Here is a 20,751-nt window from a genome sequence, read left to right on the forward strand (position 1 = left end):
TATAATGTGCTTATTAGCTCGAGACGGAAATGTGGAGTCGTTATAAGTCTAAATGTGTTTTTGTGGCGTGTGTGAAGGTATGAATCGGATGGGGTGCGGAGGATTCCATACCCAAATGGTAAAGTGGGACCCTATGACTAGGATAACCGCCTCGGTACAGTGGTTGACGCGTGTGCTTAGAACTGAGGATTCCTAGGTTCGATTCCCGGTGGGAACGCAAAAAAAAATGTCACGGTCTGTCAGGACACAGAGGGCTGATCACTTACTTGTTAATGAAGAACATCGATCAGTGAAACAGATGTATATCATCTGCCCCATACCCCAGTAAGGGGACACGAGACTTCACTTTTATTACTAGGACTTCGCTGTCCTTATTATTTTAGATGTATATGATATACTATTTTTTAAATGGTGGCAAATAAAACTATTTCTATTTCTTTCACTATTTCGATATGCGTGTGGGCACAACACAAGCACACATCTACACATTTATTGTGGGAGTCGAGCACGCTTCGGCACGAATTGGGCCAGCTCGCACCGGGGAAGTACCACACCCCCACAGAAAACCGGCGTGAAATAGTGGCAAGCCACTGTGTTTCGTACGGTGAGTGGGGGAGCCGGAGGCCCGTTTCCTTTTCCTCACCCGTCCTAGTCCTTTCCTTTATTCCTCTCATCAATCCTTTCCTAATCCTTTTCCAATTAAAGTCGGCAATCCATTTGTAGAGGCGAAAGGTCTGCAATTGACCTTACGCCTCTTAAAATGTTCATGGGCGGTGGTAGCGCTTACCATCAGGCGACCCACCAGCTCCATTGCCGACTATGACATAAAAAAAAAAAAACACATAATCAATATATGTGAATATGTGTGCTTGTGTGTGTGAGCATGAGTGATTTTCGAATTATTTCATAATCATATCACCCAAGCACTTATAATAAAAATACTTTAAAAGAACACTTTTGTCGTGTTAACGCCTCAAGATAGAAGCCTACTTATAATATATATTGTAAATTATATCAAAAGTACATTAAAACAGTAATATAATAAAGCGTAATGCGAAACCATTATTCAGAAGTTACACAGAGTGTACATGGCTGAGCAAAACGACCAATAAAACGTTTTATATGATGACTCTCCGCAATACGTGGCTTAATTTCATTTCCGAACTTATTAATATTACGTTAGACGAAAGAAAAAGTTATAAAGCTCTTTGGCTTCCCTGTTTATATGTAAAGATGAAACCTCTTTATACTCAATTTTTAACCGACTTCAATAAAAGTAGGTGGTTGTTTTTTTGACTGTTTTTTTTTGTATTTGTCACCTCCTAAATATTTACTGAGTTTTTTATTCGATTTTCATGATTTTTTTATTTTTGGTTTTTTTAAAAGTGCTTAAATTGTTTGTTAAAAATAATAAGGGTTTACGAATAGTCATTTTATTTAGGACTAGCTGCCACATACGGCGTCACTCACGTAACCCTATGTACTAGGTACCCTGCTAAAGAAGCTATAGTTTAATTTTTACCCGGGTACCTCGCTTCTTGTAAACGCTTCGGCACGAATTGGGCCAGCTCGCACCGGGAAAGTACCACACCCCCACAAAAAAACGGCGTGAAATAGTAGCATGCTATTGTGTCAGTCCGGCACTTGGTATCTAGATATAGCAGACTGTCTATGACGGTAATTTTTCAAAGCATTTCTCAATAAAACGAGCTCACGTCGTTAGTACGAATCTATAATCACGATCAAAGTAAAATACCTTCATAGATAAGATCCATTGATAATCCAACCCTCTGATCTGAATACTTGGCAAGTGACTTTGAATTACGCCCTCATTAGTGACACCGTCGGTTCACATTTTGTCCGCACGTTAATCGTACACGATATTTTATCGTGTCGTGTCATTTTGCGTGATTTAATGCCGACAGCATCCGTTCGTGTTGTCACATTCATATGTGATTCTCCTACGAATATTTGTCGGTAGGTACATATGCTTTTACATTATACGCAATAAGTTTGTTTATAATTTTATACGTACTAGCTGTAACCGCGGCGTCACTCGCGTGGTACCCGGCTAAATGTAGCCTATGTACTAATCCAAACTATAATCTATCTCTGTACCCAAATTTTATACAGATAAGATAAGTTATTTTCGCGTGGAAGAGTACCAAACATCCATTCATGCTTATAAACTATCGCATTTATTATATTAGTATGATTCAACCTATTTGGAAGGTCGCTTCTGCTGAAATCGTTATGACAGTTACTTTTTTAATGCTCTAGCTTTACAATATATCTTTTATATTATTATTTCAATATGTTATTTACTAGTTACGCGGTTTCACCCCCGTTAGTCTGTATCTCGTAAGAATATCGAGATAAAAGTTGCTGTGTTAAAAGCTGCCTATGTGTTATTCCATTTGTCCAGCTATCTACTTACCAAAATTCCATTGCAATCGGTAATGTAGTTATTGCGTGAAGGAGTAACAAACATACATATACATCCATCCTCACAAAGGCGGGAGAAATTTTGAAAGAATAACAAAAAGAAATCTCAACAGCTGTATAATTTTTTACAACATATTTCAAATAAATTGCCCCATATTTTAAGATAAATGTCCTTAATTAATATTTGTCGTTTTGTGGACTATAAACAACTCTTCTAACAAATACGCTGTACATTTCTCGCTCTCCACCATGCAATACACCGTACTGCGATACACTTTCAGCAATGTAACGCGATATACGAATTCCTTCACAAAGGGACTAATTAAACACACAGTCCCTCCCTAACAATAGTACAAAGGCCTCCAATTTTTCATACAAAAGAAAGGAAAATTGTCGGACAATGGATGGAAATTGTTTGCCGAAAACAATATTAATAATATAACACGTATATAAATCACGTTTTTGGGATCTATACATATTATAATACTAGCTGCGCCCCGCGGTTTCACCCGTGAAAGTCTGAATCCCGTAGGAATATCGGGATAAAAATGCCTATGTTATTCCATTGTGCAGCTGTCTACGTACCAAATTTTATTGCAATCGGTTCAGTAGTTTTTGCGTAAAAGAGTAACAAACATCTATACAAATAGTCATCCATCCATACTTATAAACTTTCGCGTGTATTATTTTATTTACGCAAAAACTACTAAACCGATTGCAATGAAATTTAGTACGTATATAGCTGGACAACTGAAATAACTCATAGGCAACTTTTTATCCCGATATTCCTTCGAGATACGGACTTACGCGGTTGAAACCGCGGGGCGCAGCTAGTTAAGATAATAAACACACCAATTGAATCACTCAATCAACACGTGGTTATAGCTAAGCTATTCATAATTAATCCCACAGATATATTCAAGCGAATAAGTTAATGGCAATTTCCAAACCAACACCTATACGCTATTAAATGGTTTTAGGTTAATATTCATTATTCGGTTGGATACACGTATTAACTGAATTTCAGCTCTCTAGGGCATCATTAAGTGCTTCTAGTTTTACTAAAACGTAACCTATGTATATTAGAATTTTCATTTAATTCTATATATTTCGTATTAATTCTATTATTTTCTGTTTTTAATGGATGTTATTATACATATAAACCTATCTCTTGAATCACTCTATTAAAACTCTATCCAAAAACTGTTGCGTATTTTTAAAGATCTAAGCATACAGACACGCAGACGGGAAAATTGACTTTACTCTGATTTTGTATACATTAAATCTGGAACGCATTCCGATTTAATGTCATCGCGTTGTAGACGCTACAGCTTAAGTTATCTCTTTGTTTAGAAATTAAAAACTTTTTAACGGATTTTAAACGCGATTTATTCGTTATATTATTAACCCGACGTTTCGAACACCTTACAGCGAGCGTGGTCACGGGGAGACTTTAATTTCTAAATGTATAATACTCGCGTGAAATCAAACACAAGAAAATACTATATCTCTTTGTTGTTTTTCAAAAGTAACCCTATGTTATCCTTTCTTTCTAGCTATAGCCCGATCTATCTAGATATCATTCAGCTACAATGAACATATCTCCTTTGTACAAGCGTGGAATATATAAGCAAAGCTGCTAAGCGTTTAAAAACAAAGGCTTTAACTAATCCCTGAGCTGGAATTTTAATCAAGCGAAAAAACCAGGCGTGATTTTTGCTCTTTTGAAGTTCTATGCATTTATGCTCCCAACTCGCATTGGTTTAGCTGCAAGTTGCAACCAGATTTGTTGGAACTTTTGATTAAATAATAGTGTTAACTTCAAACAGACCAATTTATGCTGGAAATGTGTAGGGAAATTTTATGGTATTTTTTGAAATTTGATATCATTGAGTTAGCGGCAATTACACTGATATTATATACACACTAATATTCTGTGAATGTATACTAATATTATAAACCTGAAGAGTTGTTTATTTGTTTGTTTGTTTGAACGTACTAATGTCAGCAACTGCCGGTCCGATTTGAAAAATTCTTTCAGTGTTAAATAATCCATTTATTGAGGAAGGGTAAAGACTATATATGGACCACGGGCGAAGCCAGGGCGGACCGTTAGTAAATAATATAAATGTGAAAGTTTGTTTGTTTGGATGTATGTCCATCAATCTACTATCTACTAAACGAATTTTGATGAGATTTGGTACACAGATAGGGTATGAACTGACTTGGGTGATAGGATACTTTTTATCCCGATTAAATGCTCCCTTGGGATAAAACAGGAATCACGATATCCGGGCGGAGCCGGGACGAGCGTCTAGTACTAAAAGAAGGAGAAAAGACACTTCCGTAATAAAATTATTGTTCCGAAAGTCGTCTAAAAGTCCCCAAATGAAATAAACCGTGAAATAAAGGTTTTTCACTTGACATTTTGATAAAGAAGGTGAATTGAGTCCTTGGATCCGTTTTCGGAAATATCAAACTTTTACCAGCGACGCAAATTTATTGTAGACAAGCTGCGCCCCGCGGTTTCACCCGCGTAAGTCCGTATCCCGTAGGAATATCGGGATAAAAAGTTGCCTATATGTTAGTCCAGTTGTCCAGCTGTCTACGTACCAAATTTCATTGCAACCGGTTCAGTAGTTTTTGCGTAAAAGAGTAACAAACATACACATACACATACATCCATCCTCATAAACTTTCGCATTTATAATATTAGTAGGATAATAATAATTTTAACACAAACCATCTACCAACAGTAATAGGAAGAGTCTCTTGATACAAAACTAGGACGTAATGACAACAATTCCCTATTAAACACAAAAAGAATCGCGTCCATCGATTAAAAACCCACCGAGTTATCGGTAACAATACCAACAAAAATCTGTCGAAAATACCAAAAAAAAAAGCTTAAAAGTGAAAACCTCTTTGTTTTTGGTAACGTCGGTTCATTAAACGTATTTTTTGAACCTATTGTTTACCTTCTTGTAATTTTCTTTTATACATTATTACAGAATCATTTATATTGGATGATAGTTCTATGAGTCAATGTTATTGGATCATATAATATAGAGATATGATTCATTTTTTCATTAAATTAAATCGTCTATTCCTCCTTGGGGTCCGATTGGGGTCCGATGGGGTTCGATTCCCGGTGGGGACAATAAAAAAAAATGTCTCGGTCTGGCAGGACACAGAAGGCTGATCCCCTACTTGTCCATAAAGAAAATCGATCAGTGAAGCAGATGTATATCATCTGCCCCATACTATGTATCAAGTAGGGGACACGGGACTTCACTTTTTTTAAAATCGTCTATTAAACTGAAATAAATATATGATCACTTATCCAAGATAAACGGTAGTATAATATCTCCCTTAGAAAAGGGATTTTATTGTGAGAGTCGAGCACGCTTCGGCACGAATTGGGCGACCGGGGAAGTACCACACCCCCACAGAAAACCGGCGTGAAATAATTATTTATCGTACGAAACACAATAGCATTCAATAGCATGCAGTGAGTGGGGGAGCCGGAGGCCTATTTCCTTCTCCTCGCCCTTCCCAGTCCATTCCTTCTTTTCAGTCATCAATCCTTTCCTTATCCCTTACCCCTTCGAAGCAGGTAGCGTATTCGCAAAGGCCGTGGGTGGTGGTGATCGCTTACCATCAGGCGAACCACCAGTCATCATCACCAACCATCAGTTGCCCGCTATGACATAAAAAAAATTAATTCAATGCTAGTAATAATATGTACAACATGTTTATATGTGAATGTATACTAATAATCTGTTTGTTTGTTTGTTTCATGTACCTGCAGAGCGCAACTTGAGTAAGTATTGTCTCCAACTTATTACATAAATATTAATTTCAACTGTATGTTTGTATGTAACCAACTCCTTTAGATTCGATTTTGACTCACTTTAAATGCAAAGATTTTATTCAAACTTTGTATACATTTTACGGATCGGTGACGATACAATAATTTCATGATTAAACTTATTAACTGACTAGCTGCGCCCCGCGGTTTATCACGCATAATTCCGTATCCCGTAGGAATATCGGGATAAAAAGTTGCTTATATGTTAGTCCAGTTACCCAGCTGTCTACGCACCAAATTTCATTGCAATTGGTTCAGTAGTTTTTGCGTGAAAGAGCAACAAACACACACACACATCCTTACAAACTTTCGCATTTATAATATTAGTAGGATAAGAAGGAAGTAGGGTTAGGATCGCCGGGATTACATAATTTCCTTACATATACTGTGTATCGGAGAAACAATTTAGTTGGTTCTATCATTAAAGCACTTCTTTTTACTTTTTTCATCAAGGTATGTTTCTGTGAATCTCAGGAACGACTGAATCGATTTCAGAAATCCCTTTACTGCTGTTTATGTACGTGGTCTATATGTAGGTACCACGAATGTCTAGGCGACTGTTAATTTTTAATATTGATGCTATGTTCACGTAAACTGTTATAGCTTTAGTCAAAATCAAGTTATTAATTAAATAAGACAATAACTAATCAACAATTATTATAAATAGACAACTTCTTTTATTTGTTATTAACGGCTACCATCTAAATTACATCGACTAAAGTTCTTTTTTGTCACGTAACTTGAATGTCACTTTTTTCTCTGGGTTGCCACCTCATGTATAATTAAAAATGTGTGACCATCGTAAATGGTTATATATTTAATTTAAAATAATTCTAATAAATGCTTTTCAAATATGAGTATCGTTAGAATATAGATAAGCATTCTCTAGTGGTTCTAACTTACAAGCTCGGCAACTGAAATATGTTTTAGGTCGCGTGGTAAGCGCTATGTGGACATTTGACATTTGTTTGAGTTCTTTTAAAAGCTTGATTTTTTCACATTTCACAGCTCGAAGGGAGTAGAGATTTACAAATTTTAGCTTGATACCTTCACGCGTTCGTGAAATAAGTGACGTCAGATAGACCGAAGTTATCCTATAAGGGTTCTGACCTTGCTTTTGGGGTCTTTCATACGTACGATTCATATAGGTGCCGATTCTTGTTTCGGTACGGAACCCTAGGAGAGAACTCGTTAAATGAGTTAATGACGTATATTGATATCAATGGAGATTAATCTAATGTACTCAAGTACTCCTGGTTAATGTGGAAGATCATTAATCAATTGGCTATTATATATCTATCATTTGAAATGTTCCGGATACTCTGGGACTATTAAGTTTCAATGTTTAATCTTGAAAATAAATATTATGCCTGAATAAAATACAAATAATGTAATGTTATAATCACACTAATATTATAAATGTGACAGTTTGTTTGGATGTTTGTCCGTCAATCACGCTGGAAGTATTGAACGGATTTTGATGAAATTTTGTAGACAGATCACGTATGAGCTGAGGGGTGATAGGATACTTTTTATCCCGATTAAATGCTCCCTTAGGGTAAGACAGGTATCTTGATATCCGGGCGGAGCCGGGGCGAGCGTCTAGCGTCATATAGAAGTGTCAACCTCATTAAATTTAAACCCTATTTTCATCGTTTTTTTTTTAATTTTTATATAATACATTACAATAAAGAAAAAAAGAAAAATTAAGAATTATTCCTTATCCTCTATTAAGCGGGCAGTGCATATGTATAAGCACTTCCTCTGCGTGTTCATGGGCGGTGGTGATCGTTGCCACCAACGGAACCACCAGCTCAGTTGCCCCTGACATAATAAACGTCATATTTATATATACTTACCTTCTCCAGGACAACATCAACAAGCTCGCCTCAAGCGAAATCGCCCGCCGGCAGCAGCGCAGGCGCAGTCGCCAGCGCATCCACAGCACAGGGCGAGCGCACACCGACGGTGCACAACAAACAGCTCCAGAATGTCAAGGGACAAGAGCATCAGCCGCACCCATCTGTAAGTCGTTGAGTTTGATTATCTGTGGTCGTACAGAGTCTTGGATACTTTGATTATCTGTGCGAGTTGACCGTAAGTCTGTTCGGTCGATTTAAATTTCGAATTTGACGTCGCGGTAATTGATAATAAGAATTAAATTTAGGTTTAAATTTGGAATGAAATTCGATGTTGAATAAATTCCAATTAGATTCGAAATTTTGAACTATATTTGAAAGGAATTACTTCTAAATCGCAAAAAAACTGAAACTATGTCCAAGTATACATAAACAAATTATTATATGACAAAGAGGGCAATCAAATTCGATATTTAAACCGATTCGATTCTTAATTGACGTTCCAATTCCTATGTTTAAAATTTCAATAAAATTATAAATTCTATTTGCACAACATTGCATTTTGATTAAAAATTTTAAATTTATCGTTCCAAATTCAAATATTTGTATGAAATTGCACTGTTATTTAAAGTTAGCGTACGTACATATAATATGCATTTAAAATTCTGAATTTGAAGTTAAATAAAATTGGCAAAGTAAGTACAGTTGAAGTTTATTTTCTAAATGTTGGTCGTTTAACTTAATGTTACTGTTGTTAGTTTAGATTGTTAAATGTTCTGTGTTGTTGGCAAGATGATTCAAAGTTTGCAATAAGTTAGAATTAAGTTATGTAAATGTGTGATTTATTCTATGCAAAAATAAATACATGTTTCACTCAAATTACATGAGATTAAGCTATATAGTATGAGATAAGCTAAGCTATACGGAAAATGTAAAATGATTTTTATTTTTCAATTTTTACTTGAAAAAAAATTGAGTCATCTTGTAAATGTTGATCAATGTATATGTTTTGAAAAATTAGGATCTCGGATCTCTATCTATCTATGTGCTAATACGTCTGAATGCGTGGTAAAATAGGCTCTAAGAGCTAAGCATAGAATACATATTTGCATATACGTAACACACTATACCTACACTCTAAAGAAAAAACAAGTAGGACTAAGAAAAGGGAAAGAGATGTCATAAGATATATTGATTTATTTATTATCAATACGATAGTTATAAGGTACAATGTTTTTTATTTATGTTTAAAACTACGTAACAGATTTTGATAGGATTTTTAATAGATTGATTCAAGAGAAAGTTTTATATATATATAATAACATCTATTAAACTACATCGAATTTCAGGTGTGGAAAACTGCGGGTAAAAGCTAGTTTATAATATTAGAAAGGTGTACACATCGATCTTTTCCTTATATACGTAATCTATTGAGATTTATTTATTTTTTTTTTTAACACTTTATTATGCTGGTGTACAAATAAACCTTAAATATAAAAACTTACAACTAGACCAGCACAGAAGGCGACCTTATCACTAAAGAGTGATCTCTTCCAGGCAACCCACTGCAAAAAGCAGGAGGTAGGCATTAAGAACATCCTATTAATCCTATTATCCTATTAATATTATAAATGCGAAAGTTTGTATGGATGTATGGATGTTTGTTACTCTTTCACGTAAAAACTACTGAACCAATTGCCATGAAATTTGGTACGTAGACAGCTGTACAACTGGAATAACATATAGGCAACTTTTTATCCCGATATTCCTATGGGATACGGACTTACGCGGGTGAAACCGCGGGGCGCAGCTAGTATTTTATATTTTATATAAGTACATATTGAGATTTAATATAAAAATGGAATATCTACTTAATAAAATGAACGTTTATCGCCAGTCTCGAAGCATCCATTACCCTTAATCCTTTCTCCGTGTTTAAGGAAACGTAAATAAAACTGAGTTTTCACTAATTACAGTTCAAGGTGGAAACATTAATGTTAAGTACGGTCAGCAAATCGATTTCTTTTCAAACACTACCGACTACCCGCAGCTTCGTTCGTGTTGTAATTTCTTGAAGCGAACTGAAATTGTTTTAATTATACTTGTATTAATAGGAACACTACGCTCGATTGCACGCAGTGGTTTTTTACGTGACACACAAACATACAGACGGACGAAAATTCTAAAAAATAGTCTGTATCCGTCTTATGTTGTCTTATGTAGTCAAAGGAAATTATAAACAATCCCGGGGTATTCCCCGACTAGTTCCCGTTCCCGTGGGATTTCCGGGAAAAAAAATTATCCCATTTCCATTTTCGGGTCACGTACTACATTTGCACCAAATATCATCCAAATCGGTTTAGTGGTTTAGTCATGAGGAAGTGACAGACAGGCAGACAGAATGACTTTCACATTTATAATATTATAAGTAGGGATATGTTAAACAACATTTTCATAGAATACATTAATAGCTTGTAAAATACTTCTATCTGTACGCCAAATTTCACGCAGATCCGATCAGCAGTTTTGCATGTAAAAACAATAACTATTCATCCCTACTAACTTCCCCGTCTATAACAATAAAAGAAACAGAATTACCCAATAGAATGATCCGCAGAGATACAAAGCACGTCATTCGCAGGCTAAGTTATATTAAGTTCTGCTAAGTTACGATTGAAATAGCTAGATTCAAGTTAGACTGTTGCCGTCGGTAGCAGTGATATGAAATACAGATAGGGAATGAACTGAAATCGAATTTAATCTTATTGTATTCATCATCATCAGCCAATATATGTTCCCACTGCTGGGACACAGGCCTCCTATGAGGGTTCAAAACAATAAAGGTCACTTATAGGTACTTAAATATATATGCGCCTTAATTAGGCCTGCCACTCAGCGTACTAACACTGATTTTCAGTGGATGCCTTGTGTCTTATTTACAGCGGATGTGTTAATGCTTAAACTAATTCATTTTACACACTGTACTCTACCGCGTAAGCAGTGGTGGCTCAGTGGTGAGAACCTCGAACTTCAAAATCGATAAGTTGGGGTTCGAGACCGGGCGAGCGTGCAGGAAATAAATATATATGTGGATAACATCACCACTGCTTAAACGGTGAAGGAAAACATCGTGAGGAAACCGACATAAGAAGCAAAAGTTCCACCACATGTAACATCTGCCAACCCGCACTTGGCCGGCGAGGTAGATTGTGGCCTGAACCCTCATAGGAGGCCTGTGTCCCAGCAGTGGGAACATGTATGGGCTGATGACGATGACAAACTTTACCGCGTGCCCCGCCCAGCAGTTGCCCGATCCAGGCCCTCCGCTTCCACTTGATCACCCTTAGGCCCCAACGTAAGCTAGAATCCTTTGGTGTCTAGACTTGACACTACGGTGAAGCTTTGGAACGACGGTGTATATGTTTATATATGGAAGTCAAGTACGCTTCGGCACGAATTGGGCCAGCTCGCACCGGGGATATATCACCTTCCTCTTGAGCCACTCTATCTAGTAAAAATCCTCATCAATATCCGTTGCTCAGAAGATACAGACATACGTACATATATACAGACAGAGAAATCGATTTTATCTTACACTATGTAGTGATGAGCGATAAAAAAGGAATCATTTAAATCGGACGAACCCGCATGAGATAGTTAGTGCATTTCAAATTCATTGCTTACATCCACGATCGTTGAAATTAAAATATAGATGGAAAACGGGTAATCGCTTCTCAAAATCATTTTGAATTCATTTTAATATGAGCTCCGTCAACATTGCATAAGAGCCATATTCCCGTGCCCGAATTGCGAATAGCTCTTTATTCTTGTTCAAATGCATGGATGGATTGTCATGGAAATTTCACCCGCTTTGAACACAATTTCAATTCCGAATGCCGCTTTCAGACATGCGATGCGATGCGTCTTAATGTGTCTATGACAGGTAATTTTCATAGCTTTACTGTTATCAGAAACTAGCTGTCCGCCCCGGCTTTACCCGTGGTAGGTATTTTCTATCCATACGAACTGACTTTGTGCGTTAACAAAAACAATAAATTGGCCAAATTTGTCGAGCCGTTATCGAGTTTTTCGCTTATCGACACATTTATTTTTATTTATATACAGTATAAGAAGGGGAAATATTAGTGAAGAATGAAATAAATCCTATCCTACTAATATTATAAATGCGAAAGTTTGTGAGGATGGATGTATGTGAATTTATGTTTGTTACTTTATCCCACAAAACCTATCGAAACGATTGCAATGAAATTTGGTACGTAGCTGGACAACTGGAATAACATATAGGCAAATTTTTATCCGATATGCCTACGGGATTCAGACTTACGCGGGTGAAACCACGGGGCGCAGCTAGTATTTGATAAAGGCAAGTCAAAGGCCAAAATACTTAAAACACGCTTCGGCACGAATAGTGCCAGCTCGCACCGGGAAGTACCACACCCCCACAGAAAACCGGCGTGAAATAGCATGATACTGTGTTTCCTACTGCGAGTGGGGATGCCGGTGGCCCGTTTCCTTTTCCCCACCCTTCCCAGTCCATACCGTCGTTCCAATCATCAATACTTTCCTTATAGCTCCTTATTAAAGTCGGTTAAAATATATTTACAAAAATACGCGACATAAAACTCCATTTCCTTTAAATGTCCATATTTTAAAATACACTCGATATAACAAAGATTTAGTTTTTGAAGCACGCCACCAAAGCGGTCGTTTGAAAATTGTCAACAACCATAACTTTTAAAAGAACGGTCGTTTCGCGAAGTGACTGCTTTCAAAGTTTTACGTGCGCATTGATTTTATTGTACAAGGATACAGTGCTACGGCGCATAAGTTGATAAATTCTACGCGAGTGTATTATATATGTATATATATGTTCCTGCGGGATACGGACTTACGCGGGTAAAACCGCGGGGCGCAACTAGTCCTACTAGTCCTACTAATACTATAAATGCGAAAGTTTGTAAGGATGTGTGTGTGTTTGTTGCTCTTTCACGCTTAAACTACTGAATCGATTGCAATGAAATTTGGTATGTAGACAACTGGACAACTAGAATAACAATAGGCAACATTTTATACAGATATTTCTACGGGATACGGACTTACGCGGGTGAAACCGCGGGGCGCAACTAGTTCTTTATAATCCCTCACATTAATTCATTCGTTATTTTACCTACCACGCAATTATTTTATTACTCAGCCATTAACTCATTAGTTCTTTATATTCATAAATGTTAATAATTATAGTATTTTCTTGTGTTTGATTTTACGCGAGTATTATACATTTAGATATTAAAAACCCGACGTTTCGAACGCTTTAGCGAGCGTGGTCACGGGGAGACACGTTGGGGTAATAATGTAATAAAGAAATCGCATATAAAATCCGTTAAAAAGTTTTTAATTTCTAAATTGAATAATTATTACATTGCGCAATCAATTACGCGGATATGCTAAACAGATGTTTCCGCGAAACCAGACAATCCGGCATTTTAATAAAAACCAAATAACGCCACGAGAATTGTACAGTTACATTTTATGTCTTTCAATAAAAAACCCGAACGGAGTTCGCAATTTGATGACTCAAGTTTAATTACAACGCTCTTATAAACGCGGGTGGAACCAGAAGTAGGCACTAGTATTTGAAATTTTAATGGTTCCAGTATATTTTTATTAGACCAAATGTATATTTTTTATTTCATCTATTCTGTATATTTTAATAAAACAAGAAAATCTGTAATTGCTATGCAGTATAAATGTTTTCAGACCTCAAAGATTTATAGCAACATTTTTCTCTTTGTCTGTTTGTATATTCGTTAATCATATATAATCTACTCATCATCATCAGCCCGTATATGTTCCCACTGCTGGGACACAGGCCTTCTATGAGGGTTCAGGCCATAATCCACCACGCTGGCCAAGTGCGGGTTGGCAGATGTCACATGTCGTCGAACTTTTAATTCTCGGACATGCCGGTTTCCTCACGATGTTTTCCTTCACCGTTTAAGCAGTGGTGATGTTATCCACATGCGCAGATAAATTGAAAAATCAATTTATTTCCTGCACGCTTGCCCGGTCTCGAACCCCGACTTATCGATTTTAAAGGTCGAAGTTCTCACCACTGAGCCACCACTGCTCATATATATAATCTACTAGGCTGATTTAATATGGAGATAGACCAATTTTAGGTTCAACATACAGGGGGTCCAGCTCTAGTGGCCCCTTCACTAAAGCGACTCGACCCAGTGGGGTTTTAGTCGGTAGGAATCCGACATAACCCACGGCTCCCTCTTTGGGGTCCAGGGGTATCTATACAAGATCGCAGTCAAAAGAAAAAAAGAGATTCAACATACTAAGCTAGATATTTTATTAAAAAATGTCAGAGGTGTCTCCCTCCAACCGAAAGATGAAAAAACAATACGAATATTTTTAACTAGTTCCGACCCGGCTTCGCCCGTGGTACATATATAGCCCATAAATGCTATAGCCTCAATAAATGGGCTATGTAACACTGAAAGAATATTTAAAATCGGACCAGCAGTTCCTGAGATAAGTGCGTTCAAACAAACAAGCAAACACACTCTTCAGCTTTATAATATTGGTGTAGGGTGTCATTGGATAAGCCTTTAAAAAGAGTTCTTGCTTAAATAAACACTTTACAAGATATTATACTGTGTTCATTTTATTAATTTCTTCTAATACGTGGGTACTCACGAAAAAGTCAACATAAAAAATACCTTACATAATTTTATCTGATGAGCAAATATTGTTTTTCTTTGACTATTTTACACTTTTTCTTATTTGTTTTAGTATGATATGTAATAAAGTGAACACAATCTGAATTCTTTTATTTAATTCAAACGTTCCTAGGCAATATAAGCTGCTATATAAGCTGCTATATAAGCTGCTATATAAGCTGCTATAGCTGATATAAAAGCTTGTTATAAATTAAAATGTCTACTGTACATTGAAAACTTTTTGAACTTAGAAATTCTTACGTTTTGCTGAAATTATTTCGCAAGGAACTAACATTCTAGCATTTTATAGCCTTAGATCTTGGCTTATTTTCTCGGAACTTAGCGAAATCTTGCTTGTATAAGCTACTACCCTATATATGCTTAAATCTTTAAAACAGCGCAACGGATTTTGATGGGGTATTTTTTAATAGATAAAATGATTCAAGAGGAAGGTTTATACGATAACATCTATTAAATAACTTCGAAAAAACGCGTACGAAGACGCGAGTGATTCACTCTATCCATTAAAAAAAACCTATCGAAATTCGTTGTGTAGTTCTAAAGACATAAGCATACATAGGGACAGACGCGGGAAGGAACGTAACTTTGTATTATGTATAATGTAAATGCCTTAAAACGGTGAAGGAAAACATCGTGAGGAAACCGGCGTGTCCAAGAATCAAAAGTTCGACGACATGTGACATCTGCCAACCCGCACTTGGCCAGCGTAGTGGATTATGACCTGAGCCCTCATAGGAGGCCTGTGTCCCAGCAGTGGGAACATATATGGGCTGATGATGATGATGTAGTGATGTGAATAATTACTATCTCTTATGTTTCTCCGAGAAATATAATAAAATTCCTTAGCTTTAAAAATATAAAATGACTGTATATTTTCTTCAATACTTTCTAAATATCTCGGTGAAGTTTTAAAATTTCATCTTTGCCGGGAGTTTATTAAATTTTGAACTGCGTGCTTGGTGTCTGACCTTCAGAGCAAAATAAACTTAATACAGTAGGAGATAGAATCGAAATTTATTAACGACAAATCCCCAGAGGTATCTTGGAAAATGTTTTATTTGTTACATTATATTGTAGAAATGAATGTGTTTTATTTTAAAACCCTATAAAATTATATAACTACGAATAAAATAATCCTAAATAACATATTGTTATATGATATATATATTGTAAGAAAAAAAGGATAAAATTAGTTTAATATTCATTTGACGTAATAAGAATGTACTGAAATTCAACATTACTACTTCATTTATGTGCACATTTGATAACAAATCACAGTCACATATATAATTGGAATCTCGGAATCGGCTCCAACGATTTTCATGAAATTTATAAGGGGTTTCGGGGCGATAAATCGATCTAGCTAGGAATCTTTTTTAGAAAATGTCATATTCGTGTTTTATTCGTGTTTTATCGACTTAAACTTACTTTTTTAACAAATAGGAGAAAAAACGAAATACGATAATACCGAGCAAAGCTCGGTCGTCCAGGTACTTAATTATTTATGTAAAAATTGACAATTTACGCCACATGGCAGATTACAGTAGAACTGTATATAATATACCATCCTTATAACCTGTGAATCACAATGAATCGTTTTAAATTTGAAGACTAATAACAAATTGAGGGTAGTTGGGTCGAACATTGAATAAACAACGTTTGAATACCAAGACGCAATTGCTACGAATGCGCTCCTTTTCAAAGTATATATGTTTCATAGGTATCGTCATCTTAACAAGTTGACAGATTAAAATAATAGCTAATAATATGACAATTACTCATCTAAAAAAAAACACTAGACCATTAAATACATATATATGTATAAAGAAATCATAATAATATCCTACTAATATTATAAACGCGAAAGATTGTAAGCTTCGATGGATGTATGTATATATCTATGTATGCATGTATGTATGTATGGATGTTTGTTATTCTTTCACGCAAAAACTACTGAACCGATTGCAACGAAATTTGGTACGTAGATAGCTGGACAAGTGGAAAAATTCACAGGCGACTTTTTATCCCGATATTCCTACGGGGTGCAAACTTACGCGGGTGAAACCGCGGGGCGCAGCTAGTCATAAATAAAATACACGCTTCTATTATATATTTTATTTAAACGCTTCGACAATACCGGAGAAATCTTACCGGTTCTGACCCAACATAAATAATTCAGGAGGCCAATAAGTGGCCGAATTTCGACCCTCGGAAGTTTGCGAGAGAAATACTAAGTTTCATTTTATTTATATAAGATACAGCTTTATCCGGCTTCGCCTGGATTGGCCCGGGATAAAATATAGCCTAGAAACTTAAACTACAAGCTTAATATGCCCAAGTAAAGATGAAACTTTCTAAGGTTTTTTTATGTCACAGTCGGCAATGGAGCTGGTGGGACGCCTGATGGTAAGCGCTACCACCGCCCATGATCAAACAAATGGATTGCCGACTTTAAACTGGGAAGGGATTAAGAAAGGATTTAAAGAAATACTTATATAGTTTCAAGAAATACTAAAATCGTACGAACAGTTTTTGATTAACAGGAATAACAAACAAACAAAGAAAATTATTTATGCAAGTAACAAAGACTCGATTTGTTATAAATAACTAGCTGCGCCCCGCGGTTTCACCCGCGTAAGTCCGTATCCCGTAGTAATATCGGGATAAATAGTTGCCTATATGTTATTCCAGTTGTCCAGCTATCTACTTACCAAATTTCATTGCAATCCGTTCAGTAGTTTTTGCATGAAAGAGCAACAAACACACACACATCCATACAAACTTCTTATTTATAATATTAGTAGGATTCTTAAAAAACTTTATTGGTTACATAAATAATTATAAATGTTGTTTAATAAAGTAGGAAACACATTAATCATAGGTTCTTAGTGCTTTATGTTAAGTTGAATATAATATTATCATGTATATAGTATTTAAGTAAATTTGTTTTATAATAATTATTTCGTATCGCTGTCGTATTGGGCGTGCCTTGCAAGTGATTTTTATAAATCCTACTAATATTATAAATGCGAAAGTTTGTAAGAATGTGTGTGTATTTGTTGCTCTTTCACGCAAAGCCTACTGAACCGATTGCAATGAAATTTGGTACGTAGACAGCTGGGTAACTGGAATAACATATAAGCAACTTTTCATCCCGATATTCCTACGGGATACGGACTTACGCGGGTGAAACCGCGGGGCGCAGCTAGTCCTTCATAAATGTACAATACTTTAATATAATTTCTGCATTTAAAGTGTCTCTAAATGGAGCCTTAACACGGTGATAGTGCGGAGTAGCCCTACCAATTATTTTCAACCGACTTTAAAAAAGGATAAGCATTTCGAATGTATTTTCTTTATTGGCTAATAACTTTTTCCTTGTGATTTTTATGACGTTTTTTTTTATTTATTAGCCATGTGGTGACATTTAAATTAGTCCTACTTCTGACAATTTTAAAGCGATTTAATTTTTATAATTAAAAATAATTATTATTTACGTATATTTATATTATTGAAAGTTCAGACTTCACAAACTTGGGTGGAAATGATATTGCTAAAAGACTTTTATGTATGTATGTTAAACAAAGAATAAAAACTCTCTATTTTCTTCCTTATATTTTTCGTATCAACCGTTAACATATAGGTATATACACAACGGTAACGACATCCATACCCAAAACGATACCCATATTTCAGATAACATAATACGCAACGATACACCCATTCGTTTACATTACACATTTAATTAGCGCTATATGACGTGGCTGAGAGAAACCAGGGCGAAAAACTAGTTCAAACAACGCAAGCTAGTTGATCACGCAAACGCCGCGCATTCAGACGTAAAAAACTGTATCTTTATCAAAATCTGTTCAGCTCTTCCAGTGGTTTGAGTGCAAATATTGACTTCTACTATATAAAAATCTTTTTCCATGCTTTCTCCTTCAAAAATGGTAGGTAGAGGAGGTTGTATATTGAAGAAATAGATTTCTACGCTTTCGAAATAGTTATAGACAATAATAATATAATATATAAAATTAAATATCACGTAAACACGAAATAATTAAATAGAATTTAGTTTTAGTTAGCACAATCACGTTTTTAAATCAATTTACCAATCTTCGATATTTGCAGTCAGGGTTTGTGTTTCTATTGCCAAATTAAAAAAAAAACGAATTCTTTCGAAATTCAAATATGCGCATTGCAATTTGATTTTTTTTTTTCTTTTAAAGGACGGTGCATAAAGCCAGTGCTATATCTTTCATACAGTTATACCTTGTACATGTGTCATTGTTTATTTTTATGTTATTTTTATATAAAGAAATAAAATTATTTATTGAGCTTGGCACATTTATAAGCTAAATAAATAAATAATTTTATGTGTTTAATTTGGCAATACATTTAAACTTTGTGGTTAAAGTGTTAAGGTAAGTATATTTCAATACTGATTATTCGATTTCATATTATTTTTAAGATTAAATTCTAAGTACTTTTTTCATTATAAATATAAAAATTGACAGTAACCATACGGTAAGACACAGTTAGCTTTTTTATAAGTGCCGACCACAGACTATATTCAATAATTTAAAATGAAATATATTAATAATATAATCGATGGTTGTAAAAGAGTGATTATTTTTAGATAAAAAAACATGATTTTTTATTTTAAATTCGTATGTACGTAAGGACATATTTTCATTTAAACAGATTTTTCCATATTATGTATATACATAATCGTTTTTAAATATATATGTCCTTTTAGTACAATAACATTTGAATTAAAAACAATTATGACTCCATTTTCTGTTAGTGCCTTCGTTCTCAACTTGTCTGAAAACAATCGCTCATTTACAACAAAACTGCTTTTAAAATCCGCTTTATGTAGACTTCTTAGCTATCTAGCACCTATATATAAGTATGTGCTTTAGTATATAATTAAATACTAAACTGGATTTTGAATAAACAGGTAATTTATTAGATCAGCCTTAGGTCCATAAAGTATAAAAAAAATTATCCAGCTTATTTTTGGTACATTTATTCTGTTACACACAATTATTTAAATCACATTAATAATTCATTCATTCTAATAATGAATAAATTATGAGCGAAATATTCAAAGACATCGGTTGTATGTAAATATAAAAAGATAAAAATTCCAGGTTAGACCCACGCATTCAATACTATGAAGGACACTTCGTTATATCACAATTGTTTTGTGTATCGAATACGCGGGACTAACAATGAGTATTGGTATTGTATACTGAGATCACTTGTAAGCTTTATTGAGTATTCGATATTTGAATTTTTTTTGCCTTGTATCACATTTCTTTCAATTTGGTCCTTCGAACTGGATCGAAATGTGAGAAATTATACGAATTATATTCGTGGACGTAGCATAGTGAGGTTTAGCTTACACGTAATTAGAGTTAATTTCCATTGCTATGTAAACATTGTTTTTATACGTATAATATAGGTATTTGTTTTACGTATAATAAGAGAAAAGGGCCCAAAGTACAAACATAATAAGCTCTGAAGATCCTCTGAGTAATATTTTCTTAAATAATTCACAGAGTTCCTTGGGTCATAATCAATTATTGATTTTCGCTACAATAGTCTCAGATAACTTCCGTCTGGATCACTATTCGAACTGACATTTTTCACTTGATCTAAGTCACTTTTTATTTATCTTGTTTACTTTTTGTATTATGGCATTAATCTAGTTTGATTTTAAATTCCCATAATAGCAGTTATCAATAATGTAAACTATGATAATAACATATTTTACTAAAAAGAGCTATTGATTAAACGG

The 20,751-nt window shown here is 35.0% G+C and overlaps 1 protein-coding gene across 7 annotated transcripts in view; it reads left to right on the plus strand.

The window, feature by feature from the left end:
- The window catches only part of LOC119838154 (synaptotagmin-7), a 323,559-nt gene that overhangs the window by 282,514 nt on the left and 20,294 nt on the right, over positions 1–20,751 (plus strand). For 5 of the 7 annotated variants that reach the window (XM_038363988.1, XM_038363991.1, XM_038363993.1 and 2 more), the window contains 2 exons: positions 6,257–6,268; positions 8,185–8,341. In XM_038363988.1, coding sequence (XP_038219916.1) covers positions 6,257–6,268; positions 8,185–8,341 — 169 coding nt within the window. The other 2 variants (XM_038363989.1, XM_038363995.1) reach the window with 2 other exon arrangements.

The sequence above is a fragment of the Zerene cesonia genome, unplaced genomic scaffold (assembly GCF_012273895.1).
Source record: "Zerene cesonia ecotype Mississippi unplaced genomic scaffold, Zerene_cesonia_1.1 Zces_u001, whole genome shotgun sequence".
Classification (NCBI taxonomy): Eukaryota; Metazoa; Arthropoda; class Insecta; order Lepidoptera; family Pieridae; genus Zerene; species Zerene cesonia.